The following is a 17,056-nucleotide window of genomic DNA, read 5'->3' on the forward strand; positions in this document are numbered from 1 at the left end:
CTGTCCCTCTGTTTAATTTAACAGAGTATAATGTTGCTCCCTCAAAAAAAAGAATCTAGGCTGCATACAGGTTCACATACAAATGACTTGCCTCTGAGTTCACTAATGGCATTCATCGTTGAAGGGTGTGCATGAATGTTTCCAAGTTCATGATTAAAAACTGTCCTTTTAATAAATAACGTTCAATGCAGTGAAATAACTTAAAGTACTAAAGTGAAACTCTTTGGAATTTTGAAGAGCAGTTATCATATTTGTATATGATGTTTTTTGCAGGATTTACAAGCCATGGCTCGGTTTTGCACAGGCTCTAATAAACCCTATTTATATGCTGGCTCACCCACCTATATCCCATTTTCTGTGCAGAGCGTCGAGCGGACTTAGTACCCTGCAGCAGTTTGACAGTTACATACACCCTTTTAGTAATTGGAGCTCCGCCCACCCTCTCCATATGTATGGCATTGCACATTTCAAGAGTTTTTCTATTTACCTTGTTCACCATATAATTTCAACTTTTTCTAGAACTGCTTGCTTTGGCCAGGCTGATATATAGGCAAGCCTTGTATGTCATATCGGTGGCTCTGTATGTTGCACGGTATTAACTTTCTCATTATGAAGTGTAACAGTGCTTGGGGGCCACTCCATGTGTTTTTTTAGTGAAACTGGGCTAAAGACCAACCAACTCCAGGATGGAGTATTGATTGCAATTATTCCCCAACACTCATCCCCCCCCGAGGCCCCCCTGGCCCCGGTGTTGTTTCTGCCACCCTAAACTGCATAAAGAGAAGCCTTAGCCGCACAAGACACACGATACCCCTAGGGGTATTCCCATCCTAACAGGCTGGAGTATCTCCAAGGACTTGTAGGGGTTAGGAAAAAGGTATCATAGGGTGAGCGGGGGAGGAAGGGACGGGACTGGTGTGCGAGTGCAGGTAACGGTAAGGTGAGCTCGAGGCTTTGGGGGATGGATTCTGAGCAAGTGTGGGACTGAGTGTTGGACTGGGAAGGTAAGCGAAGCGAGGGGCCTCTGGGCGCTGCTGGTGCTGCTGGTCGTTGGTGTGCGGATGGGACTGACTCAGGCTTTAGACGCTCCGTAATTTGCTTTTCCACTTGGTTGTGGTAGTTTGTTTCCGGTTTGGCTTGCTGGATTGTTGACGGGTGTTAGTGCCTGTCATGCTCTGACGCTGCAGGTTTATCTCATGCTCTGATGCTGTAATGCTTTATTTTGTATGCTCTGACGCTGCAATACTTTGTCTCACGCTCAGACGCTGCAAGTTTATCTCATGCTCTGATGTTGTAATACTTTAATTTGTATGCTCTGACGCTGCAATACTTTGTCTCACGCTCAGACGCTGCAGTTTATCTCCTGCTCTGATTCTGCAACACTTATCTCGTCGCGTTGTGTTTTGCCGCGCTGTCTCTGCTGTTAGACTTTGTCTGCTGTGTTGCCTCGTGCCTTCAAGACCTCCACATTTTCCTTGTCGCCCGCTGCTAATCTCGCAGAGGAGAATTGAATTGGCGTACCTTGCGCGTCGCAGCAATTTATCTTTCGTTTCGAGGGTTATTAGGGAGCAATTAAACACACCAGTGGTTTTTGTATCTCTGGTAAAAATGTGCCCGCTCATAGTGCAGGTGCCCAAAGTTTTGAAGGCCCCTGCTGCTGCCGACTGCTGTGGCTGGAGAACACTAGGGCAGTCTAGTTTTGATTTCACCTCCTGCCTCTTTCTTTTATCGCCCTACACTTCTGTCTCTTGATCTGAGTTTTGCAGGTTACTTTTCTATTACGTCCCTGCAAGGTTGTACTTTGCTGTGTGTGGTGCATGTTGGATGAAGAACTTTCATGGATTTGCTTAATGAATGTTGAGTGGCCTACTCACGTGTTGGCTAGCATGTTGTGTGTGGTTTTTGTTTCTTTTTCAAAAAGTGAGTGCGTTTGTGTCTGCGTGGATAAGGGAAACAGTCAAGAGGCTACAACATTCCCTTGATATTTAATGTTGTTTAGGGAGGAAATAGATCTCATCTGTGGATCTCAGGAGTTAAGTGTGAGAGTGTGATGTTGATATTCCTAGTGTAGTCTGTTAGGCTTGCTGCTTTAAGGCACTTCACCTTTTGATGTCTGTTGTTCGTGCTTCCGGTGTATCCTGTTGTACTCTCAACATTGAGTCCATGCTATTACGTCCATATTCTTGAGAGTTCAGTTTTGTTTAGATTGTGAGAAGATGTGTTTGGTGGTATACCAATCAGATCTAAGCAGTGCTGCACCAATGCAATGTTCTGCCTCTTAATGTGTGTGTGGAAAGGTTTATTCAGCAGCTCCACTTAATGTATTGCTTCGGGCTTTTAAATGACACGTGTTAGGTGAGCAGGAGTCTTGTCTGCCTGTTTTAAACAAAATCAGCTTAATCTTGTTAGAATTGTTTTTGTATTAAATCTATGTAGCTCTTCAGTGCGGAGCACTGAGTTCAGGTCTTTGACATGCTCTCCTCCAATTATGCTTAATGTGGAGCCTTGGACTGACGGACGTGCTGGAGGGCAGAGAAGAACACAAGTTTCTTCTCTCTCTTTAAAGAGGTCATTGATATTAGAAGCTGCATTAAGAAAGGGAGGTGAGCATGGTTACATTATCCCTAGACCGGTTGTAAACATGGAAGTGATTTTCCGGACATGTAAATAGTGACTACTGCAGGCAGGTGTTGGTGGGTGAGCGGGGGAGGAACGGGACGGGACTGGTGCGGCCGGGTAACGGTAAGGTGAGCTCGAGGCTTTGGGGATGGACTCTGAGCAAGCGGGACTGAGTGGTAGACTGGGAAGGTTTGAAGCAGAGAGAGCTTTAAAACATTGGCAAAGGCGATAGCTCTGGCTGAACTCTTATAAGGTCCCAAAGAGCAAGACCTATTGTTGTTTATTGTGACGTGCGGATGTTAAGGTAGTGCTAATGAGGTGAAACCAATGAGCAAACAAAATGAAACAGATACTATCACAAACTATGCTGCATCACACGGCATAATTTGCCTCTTCTTGCAGCATAATTTAGTCAGCCCGCCACATACTCTATGTAACTAGTGGGTTTCAAAAATGGAATGAGCACAGCTTTCTGGCTGCCAAACATCCTCAGGGAGAATTTATTTTGACCCCCGGTTGGAGCAAATGATGTAAATAGGTCGGTGAGTGACTGCTTTTGTCAGAGAGATCCTTTTGTTACTTGCAGTTTCTAAGTTAAAATCCTAACATACAACAGTGAGCTATTAACTGTCATCTAAGAGCTGGATGCAAACTGCAAGGAAAAAATTGGAGCGTTATGGTTTTTCCCCACAGTCTTTGTTTGATTACCCTACTGTTTCAAAAATAAATTGTTATCTTTTCATTTTCAGCACCTGACAACCTGAAACATTACCGCATTTTGGTGCCATTTCTCAGCAAACAACAAGAGGACCCCAACCTCCTTTGCTGCTCTTTCACCCCGGCTACCACCCAGCAAACACCAGTGTTAAAGGTAAGCAAACTGATGCTATATTTTTTTACAAGGGAGTTAGGGCTATGTATTGTCTTTCAGTGCCTCCAGCAACCACTATGGCACAGAGAGGCAGGAGCGAGTACGGCTCTATTTTTAGCAGTCATTTGAGATGTATTACGATAATGCACAAGATATATGTATTTATACTGAGATTTGATATTATTGCACTGCACCTTATACATTGTACTTTGATTATTGACAGGTTTCTTTAATATATATATTGGTAAGGCCAGCCACACACCATCATGAATACAGTACAAGAGCTGATTGCAAGGTCATTTCAGGCACGGCCACTTGAACAAAAGCTACAGATAAAACAATTAGGACCTCATCAGCCTGAAATAAACCTACAGCAAACTACCCAGGACAGAGGAAAAACGTCAAAACGTACATTCTCAAATGCCTGGTACACAAAAGCTGATTGGCTTACAAGGTGCCCTATAAAAAATTCTCTGTTCTGTTTCCCCTGCTTGCTGTTTGGTGGTGACTTTTCTTGGACACATCAAGGAATGGTTGACTTGAAGCATATATCTGAAAAAATAAAGAAGCATGCGCTCATAAGAAATCATCTGGAAAACCTGACAAGACTGGGAATGTTGGGGGAAGATGCACCAATGGAGCAGCAGATAAATGATGCATATTGCAAATCCATTCAAAAACACAATGAAGCTGTTGATAAGAACAGACAAAATCTATCCAAAATCATTGATTGCATTCGTTTCTGTGGTGCTTTCGAACTGGCATTGCGAGGCCACGACGAATCAGAAACTTCCTCAAAACCTGGGATCTTCCTAGGCCTTAAGGATTTAATGTCAAACATAGACAAGGATTTGGAAAGACATTTAGCAAGTGCTACAGTCTTTAAGGGCACCTCTAATACAATACAAAATGAACTCCTTGACTGTATGCTCGAAATTATAAGAAGCCATATTGTGCAAGAGTTGCGAAACACAGACTTTGTGGCTATTCATGCTGATGACACCACTGATGTAGTGTTAAGGTACCTTGACAGTGACAGAAACGTTGTGGAGAGGTTCTATGGTTTCACAAATTTAAGAGACTCTAGTGCAGCAACCATCACTGAAGCGATACTGTGTCAACTGAACTTAATTTTCCCGGACCTGCCTCAAAAACAAAAACTTATCGCACAAAGCTATGATGGTGCGTCCGTAATGAGTGGAAGCCTTGGTGGAGTACAGAAACGAATTTGAGATGTGTACCCTAATGCTCATTTTGTGCACTGTTACGCCCACCAACTCAATCTTATTATGCAACAGGCGGTATCGAAGATCAGAGAGACACGAGTTTTCTTTCAGGATATCGGAGGCATAGCAGCATTCTTCACACGTTCCCCCAAAAGAACAGAAGCCCTTCATGAGATTGTGGACAAAAGCGTACCAAGGAGATCCTCAACACATTGGAACTTTCACATTCATAGTTAACTTAATCTTTGAACATAGGGAGGGCCTTGAGAAATGTTTTGTCGCCATAGGATCCAGAGAAGACTTTGACCACACAAGTCAGAATGAAGCCCATGGCTTTATTAGAACACTACAAGACAATGAGTTTCAGTTCTTACTGTTTTTATTTCATGAAATATTGCGTGATGTTGATGCGTTATATGATCAGTTACAACGAAAAGACATAGATACTGTCTCTGTTAAAGGCGCTACATCTACATTTGTACAAAAGATAAAGAAAGTGAGAGATGGGGTTGACGATTTAGAGAGCAAACTGCCGGAGCATTCTACTTTTGCAAACCGCAGGCAAAACATCACCTCTCTGGTTCGAATTGGAAAGGAGATATGTGACATTGTAATTGTGCAGGCACAAGAACGTTTTTCATTCACAAAACATTTGGTGAGTGCCACTTTATTGCAAAGTAAAGAGTTTGCATAATATGATGAATCCTTCCCTGAGCGTGCTCTGAATCAGGCTGTGGAAGCATATCCTATGCTCAAAAAAGAGCAGCTGAGAACGGAGTTAACTGTACTCTACAGAATTCTTGTGTACCGGAAGGCCACAAGTGCCTTGACTTTGCTGAGTTTCATTCATAAACTGCATATGGAAAACTCACTTACAGAGACAGTGACTTTACTAAAAATTGGGATTACGACTCCAATGACAACAGTAGAAGCTGAACGATGTTTTTCAGCCTAAAGCGCATAAAGACATTCCTCAGGAACACCATGCTAGAGGAAAGACTCAATGCTTTGGCAATGCTCTCTCTAGAGAGCAAGCTAGTCCAAAAAATCCCGGACTTCAACATGAAAGTAATTGACAAGTTTGCTACACTGAAAGACAGACGTGCTGATTTCATTTACAAAAAATGAATGCTGCTACTTGTTTGTTGAATAAAAAAATATTGATTGAGGTACTCAGAAATGCATTGTTTTGTAGTGTTTGTTCTATTTGGAGACTACACAGATTTTACTGATCACATGGCATATTAAGTACATTTTGTTTCACCTTAACACTATCATCTGTGTGGAAAGACATGTGTGATAGTCGCATGCGTTCTAATGGTAAAGGTAAGGCGTGGTTCCCAATGCTTTGTGAAGGCTGTTTCCCAACTGCTGTGCAACTTCTTCTACTCTTAGAGCTGAGATTTCCATGAAAGTCTTATAGTCTGAATACAGCACCTGAGCATAATAGGACGGAATGTATGAAGCTCTGTGGTTATACTGAATAAGCAGCTACCTATGTTATGCCATCTATTAATGTAATAACTGCATTTTCGCAATTGCTTTATTAACCTTCCTGCTTTCTCAAATTTGCTTGAAAATGCACGATTTATCTTCTTTTTTTTCAAAATTTTCAGGGGGGTGGGGGGGCTGGTAACTCAGCCAAAACCCCCTTTTGGGGTTCGGGCTCGCTCGCTATGGTACTGTATGCAAATCACTTTGCACCCACCACTTTCAAATGTCACCCACCGCCCCTGCGGTTGAATGTCGTAAAACTGTGATCACAGCTCTCACCATCTCGAGGCTGGATTACTGTAATAGTCTGTACTTCACCATTCAGGAAGGATCAATGAAGAAGCTGCAACTCTTAGAGAATGCAGCTGCTAGACTGCTGTTGGGCATTTCCAAATATGCCCCAATAGTGGATGAGATTCGAAAACTACACTGGCTGCCACTCAGGAAGCGCACTATGTTCAAGGCGATGTGTCTGGTCCACAAGGATCTTTACGGAGTAGGGTCGGCCTATCTAAAAGAACGCCTTTATTGGTATACGCCAAGCAGATTATTACGTTCATCGGATGGCAAATTGGCTCATGTGCCATTTATCAGAAAGTGTTTAAATATAGTGAGCAACCCGATGTACCCTTGAGGGCTTGGGTAAAATATAATAGAATGGGTAAATTTGCCTCCAAGGGAGTTTACTGAAAAATTAGATTCCAATATTTATAGACATAAATCAGTTTCAGGTAAATTAATAATCCTGAGTGCGTTTAGTTCCAGCAAGTCATAAACATAAAATTAAAACTAAACAAACATAACAATACTCAACATTTAGACAATAACCAATAGACATGTGTATAGGCAAAGTAATAGTTTTTTATCAAAAATGAATCATATGGGGAAAAATACAATACAAATATATATATATATATATACACACAGGGATACAGGAAAACAATATATTCAAAATCAAATCAAATTCACTGGAAGGCCTGTAAAAAACCTATCCAAAATATAGATGTATAAATTCTTCTTTGGATAAGGCTGGAAGTCGACGTTTCGGTCTTTATGGACAAATCTTTAAGACTATCAACAGGACAGAAAAATTGATATTGTAACTCCCTAGAGAGAGAAGTTGTGAGAAGTTGGCCTGATATATAATGTTCACTATTCTAGTGAGCACTTTGTATCAGTCCAAACAACCCTTATGGTGATTGGTTGTAAGTCAACCTTATAGACCAGCTATCCTAGTAGCGTGGATACGAGCAGTCTTCGGGCTAAACTCTAGAGGGCGTGTTAAGCCAGCTGTTATACCATCACATATACCCCTTGAACACCAAGTGAAAGGACAACACACAAGTGTTATGACTTGTGTGGTGTCCTTTCACTTAGTGTTCAAGGGGTATATGTGATGGTATAACAGCAGGCTTAACACGCCCTCTAGAGTTTAGCCCGAAGACTGCTCGTATCCATGCTACTAGGATAGCTGGTCTATAAGGTTGACTTACAACCAATCACCATAAGGGTTGTTTGGACTGATACAAAGTGCTCACTAGAATAGTGAACATTATATATCAGGCCAACTTCTCACATTGGTGGCAGCGGTGCAGGGTGACTACTTGAGAAGAAGTCGAGAGTTCCTTTCGTAGAAAGTAGTTTCTTGATTCAAAGATGATCTAATTTGGAAGGGTCCCCGCTCCTGCCTTTATCCTAAAGAAAGGGGTGGGTACGCGACTAGGTCCTGCCCTAGGGGTGGGACCAGGAAGGGGGGTGGTTACACCCCTCTCCCATGCCTGACTTTCCCCAGGCCAGGGGCTGGTGTGCCCCTGGAACTGGTTCTAGCCGGCAGATGCGTAGTGAGCACCGGGGTGCCACTTGCAGTCACCTTCCTGTAAAGCTCTGCCTACCCAGGATACACAAAACCCTGTCTGGGATGGTGCTAGCACCGCCCCTGACAGGAAACCCTTTGTCCAAGCTCTCCTCGCTGGAAGGACTCCCAGCAGCAGGAGGTCAGACTCGTGTCTGTGGTGGCAGCATCCATTTTGTGGAGCTGAGGCTTCAGTTAACTTTAACCGGGGTTCACAGTTACATACATGTCGTGTCCCTCTAGAAGGGTGGAATGCTAACCCCGTCGCCAGAATTGGCGAGGGGTTAGTATTCCAATTCGTATGACACCTTACTCGACATGTTTTGATAAAGCAATACCAAAGATAGCATTTAACCGCGAGGATTATAATGCACTTAAGAGTATATGGTATGCGTTATCATGGAACAGCTATTAGGACTTGGTTCCGCAAGCTGCAAACGGGCTCAGCTCATGCCAGAGCACCATTTCACACGATTCCATGCACTCTGCCTTCAGGATTGTCAAGGCCTGCCATAGGAGTGACTGATAGGAATCTGTGTGTCCATTTTAGGGTTAGATATAGGTATACTATACCTAAAGCAAAGGGTGATTACACCACCTTGCCCCAGCTGTCGTGCAGCCAGTTGTGTCAGATTTAGATGGCCATCCAGGGGTGGCATAATACATGCTTCAGCCCCTGGTAGGCCCTGGGTAAACCTATGCCCTGAGTTACAGGGTCTGATAAGGTGGCCCAGTACCAATTGGATAATGCACCTAAGGTACACATGTCAATTTAGTGAGAGAACAGCTAGGCTGTGGGTCTGATTGGCAGGCCCACAGCCAGAGAAAGTCGTAAACCAGTGAAACAAAAAAAAAAAATCTGGGTGATCATAGGATTGCAGACCCTACTCTCCTACAGAAGTCCTTAGAGTATCCTTTGTCTGGGACTCTATTAACAACCGCACTCTGCTTCGAGGTGAATCTTTTTATAGTCCACCATCAGATTGATAAGGTGATAAAGGAGACAATAAAAAACGACTCTAGGAATGGACAGAAATTAATCTTATCAATTGCGAAATTATGGAAGCAGTTGGTGCTCCTCATGCGTCATAGAATTGTCAGGTGATCATTCGTAATGTATCACAGAATCGTCAAAAGATCGATCTGTAGGGGTCCTTGAAATCAAAGCCGCGAAGTTTGCCAGCCGTCACAATGCGAGCAAGGATAAGATTAATTTCTGTCCATTCCTAGAGTCGTTTTTGATTGTCTCCTTTATCACCTTATCAATCTGATGGTGGACTATAAAAAGATTCACCTCGAAGCAGAGTGCGGTTGTTAATAGAGTCCCAGACAAAGGATACTCTAAGGACTTCTCTCTCTAGGGAGTTACAATATCAATTTTTCTGTCCTGATGATGGTCTTAAAGATTTGTCCATAAAGACCGAAACGTCGACTTCCAGCCTTATCCAAAGAAGAATTTATACATCTATATTTTGGATAGGTTTTTTACAGGCCTTACAGTGAATTTGATTTGATTTTGAATATATTATTTTCCTGTATCCCTGTGTGTATATATATATATTTGTATTGTATTTTTCCCCATATGATTCATTTTTGATAAAAATCTATTACTTTGCCTATGCACATGTCTATTGGTTATTGTCTAAATGTTGAGTATTTTTATGTTTGTTTAGTTTTCATTTTATGTTTATGACTTGCTGGAACTAAACTCACTCAGGATTATTAATTTACCTGAAACTGATTTATTTCTATAAATATTGGAATCTAATTTTTCAGTAAACTCCCTTGAAGGCAAATTTACCCATTCTATTTATCAGAAAGGCCACCTGGGGTGGTAAAAGCTTTGTGGGAAATGCTACTAAAGCATGGAACAAGCTTCCCCATCGGCTTAGAGCTATATCAAAACTTTTTAGCTTTCCAAAGGCTTTAAAAACGTGGCTGTTTACTGAATAGTTAATTAAACTTTATGCTTGGCTTGGTCCCTCTGGAGAGATTTCACATAGCGCCAGGACATCCATGGGTAACAGTGCGCTCTATAAATGTCATAACTAAATAAATAAATAAAGATGTTGGTGTTGACATTCCGCTCTCCGTGAGTTACTGATGTTTTGAAACATCCCAGGACCTTCAGAGGAGTGTCCTGACCATATGCGAACACCCTGATGGCTGACGGCTGTGGCAGTGGAGCAGGACGCAATTTTCGGTGAAGGGTGGCAGCCATGATGTTGATTGTGTCCTCGGTGTCGACTACCGCCATGACTTCTTGAGCCCCTACCCGTATGTTGCACTGGGGCAGGCGTCGCGCTTTGCGGGTGGCGTTGCCAATCATGTGCACCTTGTGGACTACCTGCTCTTCCTCCTCATCATTGTCCATGTCTCTTGGTGTTTTGTCTCCCTCGGGCACTGCGTTGACCAGCTGCCGTGGCTTGCGGTATTTCTTGGCCTTGCAAACCTTCTCAAAATGATTAAACCAGCCACATCCTGAGCATCTTTTCCCTTTAGCTGGACACTCTGCTGGCTGGTGTGGTGGTCCGCCACAGTATCCACACGTTTTGGCCATCCCGCCATGGCAGGAGGGGCTCCTTTCTTGTTCCATCGGGTTGCGGGCTTGGTGTTTACGGCGTTAACCGGCTCCGTCTTCACAGGGACTTGGAGGGCCGCCTCCATGTGAGCTGCGCGGGCTTTGGACAACTCCTTGGTGCGTCCCAGGGTTAAGATCTCAGCAAGAGGTTTGCCAGACTCCTCTAGGATGCATTCTTGAAGTTTGACAGAGGCGCACCCGTGGATTATCTGACCACATATCTCTTCCTTCTCATCCTGGAAACCGCACGTGGAGGCTAGGTTCTTCAGCCGTGCATGGTACGTGTCCAGTGATTCATCCGGCAGTTGTCGGGCCTGCTGGAAGATCAATCTCTCATAGACCTGGTTAGCCATGGGCTTGAAGTGCCCTTTGAGTGCATTGATTAATGTGTGGTGGTTATTGGGAGTTGTTTCCACTAGTGTTTTCATGATGTTATATATGTCTTTACCCCCTAGGTGCAATAACATTACTCTTTTCTGATCTTTGCGCACATTAGTGGTTTCAAAGAAGATTTGTAATCGGTCTACCCAATCTTTCCATTTGGGCGCAAGGGTGGATTCTTCTACTATGAAAGGCTCAATAGGTGGTATCTGCTACATGCTTGACATTCAGGGCTCCGACGACGTCTCACCTTATGTCTTGCACTCTTGTGGACCAATGCAGCTGTGTTAAGGGATGTTCCTAACAGTGACTATGTGCAGGAATGGCAGTGGCGGATTTTCTCCCCCTGTCTGGGCGTCAGATAAATTCCCTATTGTGAGCCACTTGCAGGGTATCGGCTATTCCACTACAGAAGTGCCCACCGTGGGCTGCTTGAGCTTGGAGGTGCTTTGGGGTGGCCTGTTTCTTGTTCACCCTTCTTTTGCGCTCTCCTTAGTTTTTTTGTGTATCCCCTCATGTTAGGCGTCTTCCTGCGTGCTTGTGAGGGCGTAGTCTCAGTGGTGCTATGTTGTAAATTGTCCTTCGGCACGGGTGGTACCAAGGTGAGGCAAGTGAAAGGGGCATGGCCTCACATGCAGCTCCTCTCGCAGCTAGATGGGCGTATTTGCCCTCCCCCAGCCGTAGCCAGGTTCCTTCCTGCCACGTGGCCACAATAACACCAGCCGGGATTCGGAGTGCACCACTTGCTCTCCTCACATGGGCGCACCATGCCACACCCCGGCAGCAGGCCGGTCGGAAACGGGAGCGCACCACGCGCTCTTCACCACACAGGCACGCGGTGCCGCGCACACCAGCTGCTCCGCTCCGCAGCACGCAGACCAGCAAGCGGGCGGGGCAGCGCCAATGGCCACGATAGTCCTCGTCAGGCCCCACACCAGCCACAGCTGATGCCCACACGGCGGACAGCCTCACCTTCGCAGGCCACGCCGGGCCTCCTGATGTTCAGCACTGCACTTGACAGGAGCAGCTTCCAGGCTCCGGGCGCCAGATGCAGGTCGGCGCGGGTCCTCGGCGCACGAGCGCCGCGAGCAACGTAACAAGCTCGCGGCCGCCACTCCAAGGTGCGAGGGCACGCCCACCCTCGTCGCCAAATGTTGTGTCGGGCAGTTGGTCAGCCCCGACACTCCAGGGACACTTTCTTATTTCCGTAGGGGGGGGAGCACGTGTGCAGCAATAATTACAGGAGCCAAAATGCTTTTGAACTATCGGGTCTTCGCCTCCGTCGCCGACTGGCCGACGTGAGCACGCCCCGTTACTTTTATTAACTCGGTGTCACATGACCCTCACGTAGCAACGTCACCAGCCACGACATTACACCACCCTCCTGCTGAAGGAAGAGAGTTGGTGCATAACAGTCAGAAAGAAGTAATAAAAATAAGAAGAAAGAGAAGAATGCATCTATAATTTATACACTCAAAGTATAACACAGGCATGGAAAAAAGACCTGAAGAAGGCGACTCCGTTCTAGGGAGATTGTGGCTTAGACTCAACATGACAGTGAATCTTACTGGCGCCACCAAAGGTCCACACCCAAAAAAGAAACAATGTAAACTTTTCCGGACCCAACTAATTTAAGTGTTTCAAATGGAAGAAATATCATTGCAGCTAAGTAATTAGAGAACCTATTTACCATTCTCCGGTTGCAGCGCAATTACTGTTTTTGTACAATAACTGGTTTGCACCCCTGAGAATATTTTATGCTCTGGAAGATGTACTAATTCTTCACTGTTAAAAAAATCATTTGCTGGGTTCACAGCATAACGTCTCATTAATAATAAAGAGAAAGAGTAGTGTTTGAAATCCTACCCCATGGCTGCAAATGGAGAATGGAAGTCTAAGAGTGATAGCAGACCTCCATCCCTGAATTCTATTGTATTTTATTTTTTGTTTCGGCTGACAGTGTTACAATATGTTAAAAAAAGAAAAGAAAACACGTAATATAAGAACAATTCAGTAAAAACATGCGCAGATCAATCAATCAATAAATTCGTTAAGAAAAATGTATATACAAAGACAATAAAGTTCTAAAAAAGTGTCTTTCCATCAAAGGCATGCATCCTGAGAAGAAAAGCATATTTGAATTCTTCAGACACAGTAAGTGCGGGAGAAGACCGTTACTACGCGGAGTTTCACTACGGTAGGTTTACAATGCAGGTTTTACAACACAAGTCCTTTCAACGACTTGCGCTGGAGGGCGCTGCAAGCTAAGGAATAGTAAGATTTACTTTCCTACTGTATGTAGACTGGTGTTGGAATAGTAAATCGTACTGTCCCTTAGTCCAGCGCCCTCCAGCGCAAGTCATTGAAACGACTTGCGTTGTAAAACCCGCGTTGTAAGATACCGCGTACAACATGATCGCGTTGTATCATCATATATTCATAAAGTGCAAGTACAATGGGAAAGGTAAATATTACCATCAGAGGCTACCTCCTAAATGTAAACATAAACATCACTATTAGTTAAGGAAACATAGAAAGAGTCTATTTCCAGTTGTAAACAGTTTGTCCATCCACCTAGGAAGTAAAAGTGCAGTGCATTGAAGTAGTGCAAAATTATTCAACTGATACATACAATTATAATGTGTTCCGTAATAGAAACAACCAAGTTGATAAAGCTTACCTACTTAAACATGATCCTAGGTAGAGGGCAACTCTTTCAGGCGGAGCCAAGTAACCCATAAATACGACACTACAGAGGTAACCACATTCATTTCATCTGGTTTAATACATACAGCCATTGCTGATTTAACACATCTGACCCCATAGTGTTGAAAGAGGGGAAAAAGCCATCTTCAGCGGGCGGCTACATATTTATTGCAAAATTCCACAAACGAAATATTTACCTGTAAAAGATCCCGGCTCAGCTCCCATAATGCGCCAGGGCACCCTTGGATAGCAGTGCACTTTATAAATGTCAATAACAATAACAATATTTTTTTTATCTGCATGTATTCGTGGTACCATTCTTTAATCATAGCTGCAGTATCCTGTCTAACACTTCCAGGAGCATCCCACAGAGATATCAAATGTAATTCCTACAGCATTTTTGTACATGTGACGACCATGTATAGCCTCAACAGGAGCAAATCGCTGTGACTTCCTCAAGAGTTTCTAAAAAAACTGTGGTCTTGGGGTTTCTTACCAATCTCCCCAATAGAGAATTGGCCTGAGAACAATAGTTTCTAATATATGAGTAAAATTAAGCTCTGCGTACAGTGCCACTAGGGGGAAACCTGGCCCAAGCCCCAGCAAATTATGGAGGAAATTATTCCCAACAACTTGGAGTGGCAGACATTCCCAAATACCCATAATTCTGCACCATAAAGTACGGTCACCACTGCCCTTTGCTTATATATTTGTAAAATAACACTAATACTTCTGGCACTGGCCTGATGTCTAAAATTTAAAACTGCTCCAGCCAACTGTCTCAACACCAACGTGGCCTTCTGTATTTGGATATCCCATCACAAATTCTCTGTAAATTGAATACCCATATAGGCAAACAGTTTGACAATAGCCAAAGGTATACCTTCAACCAAAAGCTTTTGCTTAAAGCAAGGGGAGGGCCTCAATACCATACTCTTTGCTTTACTACCATTGATGGTTAATGACTTCTTGCCACAATACTCCACAGAATGTGTTAGTAGCCTATGGGCGGCATTTTCTATTTGTGCCATCAAAACTGCGTCATCCGCTTATAATAGTATTGGCACCCACTTCCTGGCTACGGTTGGAATATCTATGGGGTCTACCATCAAATAATCATCAGCATCATTTAAAAAAAGGCTAAATAGCAAGGGAACCAACACGCACCAATGCGGGACACCTTTTTTGACTGGGAAGGGTGCAGTGCACTACCCGTCCGCGCCATACCGTACTTTGGCTGTGTTATTAATATGCAGAGCCTGTATGGCCATTATTAGCGAGGAGTCCACACCAAGATTAACCAATGGTCTTCGCAGCTTCTCTCTATCAGAAGCTGCTTTTAAGTCCACAAATATTTGGTGCAGCAATGACTTCTTCACCACCACAAACTTATAGGAGATCATGTACAAACGGAGAGCCTGATCAATAGTCCCATTGTGAGGCCTAAACCCAGCTTGCACTTCAGTCAAGATGTTATAAGCATGGACCCACCCCTGAAGGCGGTTGAGCAGAACTGTGCCCAGAATATTTCTTGCACTGTCTAGAAGAGAGATCGTTCAGTAGTTGGATGGACTGGATCAATCCTCTTTCTTATGGCACAATAAGGGCCAAACGCCATGGAGGGGGGGACAGCATTTCCAGGAAGTGCTGAATTAATTACTTTAGTAAGGATGCTGCCCCACATGTACGGCTCTTCACAATATATATTGGTTGGCACCACATCGGCACCTTGCGCTTTATGTTTCTTTACATCAGTCAGGACTCTCCCCACCTCTGGTATTCGTATTTTGAGAATGCAGACTTTTTTACATGGCAAACCCTGACCTTAAAAATGACAGGGGTTAAAATAAAATACAAATTAAATTACCATGATGTGAAGGGCAATTGTTGGAAGCTGCAGTGGTACCCTGTACCACTGTGTGCTCCTTCAATGACTAAAACCCACATTCACTACATGGAAGGAGTCCCTCAAGGACATCTTGCACTTTGTGAATGAAAACAACCGTATGTTGGTATTCGATCTCCAATCAAGGTTTGAACAAGCCATAGAGATTGCAATCCATTGACACATTCCATTCTAAACACAGGGAATAAATGGATCCCCTTTTCATGCCCATCCTTTTCTAGTGATTTATAATGAGACGTAAAATCATTATTGCAAGTTACACAGACATTGCGACTTTGAGTTTGACAATATTGCGAACTGCAGGCTTTGCAGTTGCAAAACCCTTTCACGCACCAGGCCTCAGTTTCCTCTACTCCCATTCCATTTTCTTGGTTGAGTCTTAACTCTACTCTCTGATTACCTCTTCTTGCCTTGCTGCCTCTCCTTCCTCGCACTCTGATACATCTCTCCAGGCAAAGCTGTTGTTCCCCAAGTAAGGTAGCCATGTCCCATTCTCTGTGCATTTTCGGTATGCATGACCTGTGTTTACTGCAAAAAAAAGAAACAGGATTAAGCGGTGAACATAAAAAGATCACTGTACCCAAAACTTTAATTTCAAAAGATGAGCCTCTTAGTTATCATTCCCTATGAATGCATAGCTCCATGTGGGCATGTAACTCTAGCATTTTCTTTGACCACCTAGTACTCTTGACGCTACATGTCTAACTAAGATTGCACTAAGTCTCAGTAAGAGTGCAGCTCAGTGCCATGGATAAGCAGCTCAAGTGAGTCTCTTCCTCTTCCATGTCTCCATGTCAGTACCAAGCTTTTAGAGCAAAGGCAGGTGAGGCCAGCTACCATTGTTTACCAAAAACAGGCCACAACCCCAAGCAAGTCACCAAGCAATCCCTTCTCTGGATTAAAAAATGTAAGGATTCTCTCCGCTCCCCGCGTCTATATATGACTAGACTCAATAAACAGTCAAATCTAGTCATGTTTTCCAGTTGCGCCACAAGTAAGCAAACACCATCCACAGATACTCATTATATACAAATGTTTTGCATACATGTTGATTGTATAAAATCTGTAAAGCTGATTGGATTGTACTGTTTGATTGGTTGACAAGACCAGCTCTCCTGCTAGATTTGAAGTGTTTGAAGGAAGAATGGTGGCAAGAGTAATCTGTACTTTTATAACCCATACATATTATTCCTCATTCCCATGTATGAAGCTGGCATATAAATAGTGAGAACCTACTGAAACAAGTACTGGCAAAGCCAATAGGTCTCATCTATGAGAGCCATTGGCTTTGGCAATGTTTTGTAGCAATGCTCCCCACTCCTCCCTCATAGCTGTTTCTCCCTCCCAAGCCACCTCATATGCAGGCCGAGAAGCAGCCACTGGCGCACCACGCCCATCCGCGACTGGACCACGACCAGCG

At 43.8% G+C, this 17,056-nt stretch overlaps 1 protein-coding gene across 4 annotated transcripts in view; it reads right to left on the bottom strand.

Annotated features, from left to right (window-relative positions):
• LOC147702493 (glucagon-like peptide 1 receptor) overlaps positions 1 to 17,056 on the bottom strand; it is a 461,965-nt gene that overhangs the window by 256,812 nt on the left and 188,097 nt on the right. For all 4 annotated transcript variants that reach the window (XM_086928799.1, XM_086928795.1, XM_086928798.1 and 1 more), the window contains one exon: positions 16,037 to 16,164. In XM_086928799.1, the coding sequence (XP_086784925.1) occupies positions 16,037 to 16,164 (128 nt within the window). The remainder of the gene's footprint in view (positions 1 to 16,036; positions 16,165 to 17,056) is intronic.

This window comes from Lissotriton vulgaris, chromosome 7 (genome assembly GCF_964263255.1).
Source record: "Lissotriton vulgaris chromosome 7, aLisVul1.2, whole genome shotgun sequence".
NCBI classification, from domain to species: domain Eukaryota; kingdom Metazoa; phylum Chordata; class Amphibia; order Caudata; family Salamandridae; genus Lissotriton; species Lissotriton vulgaris.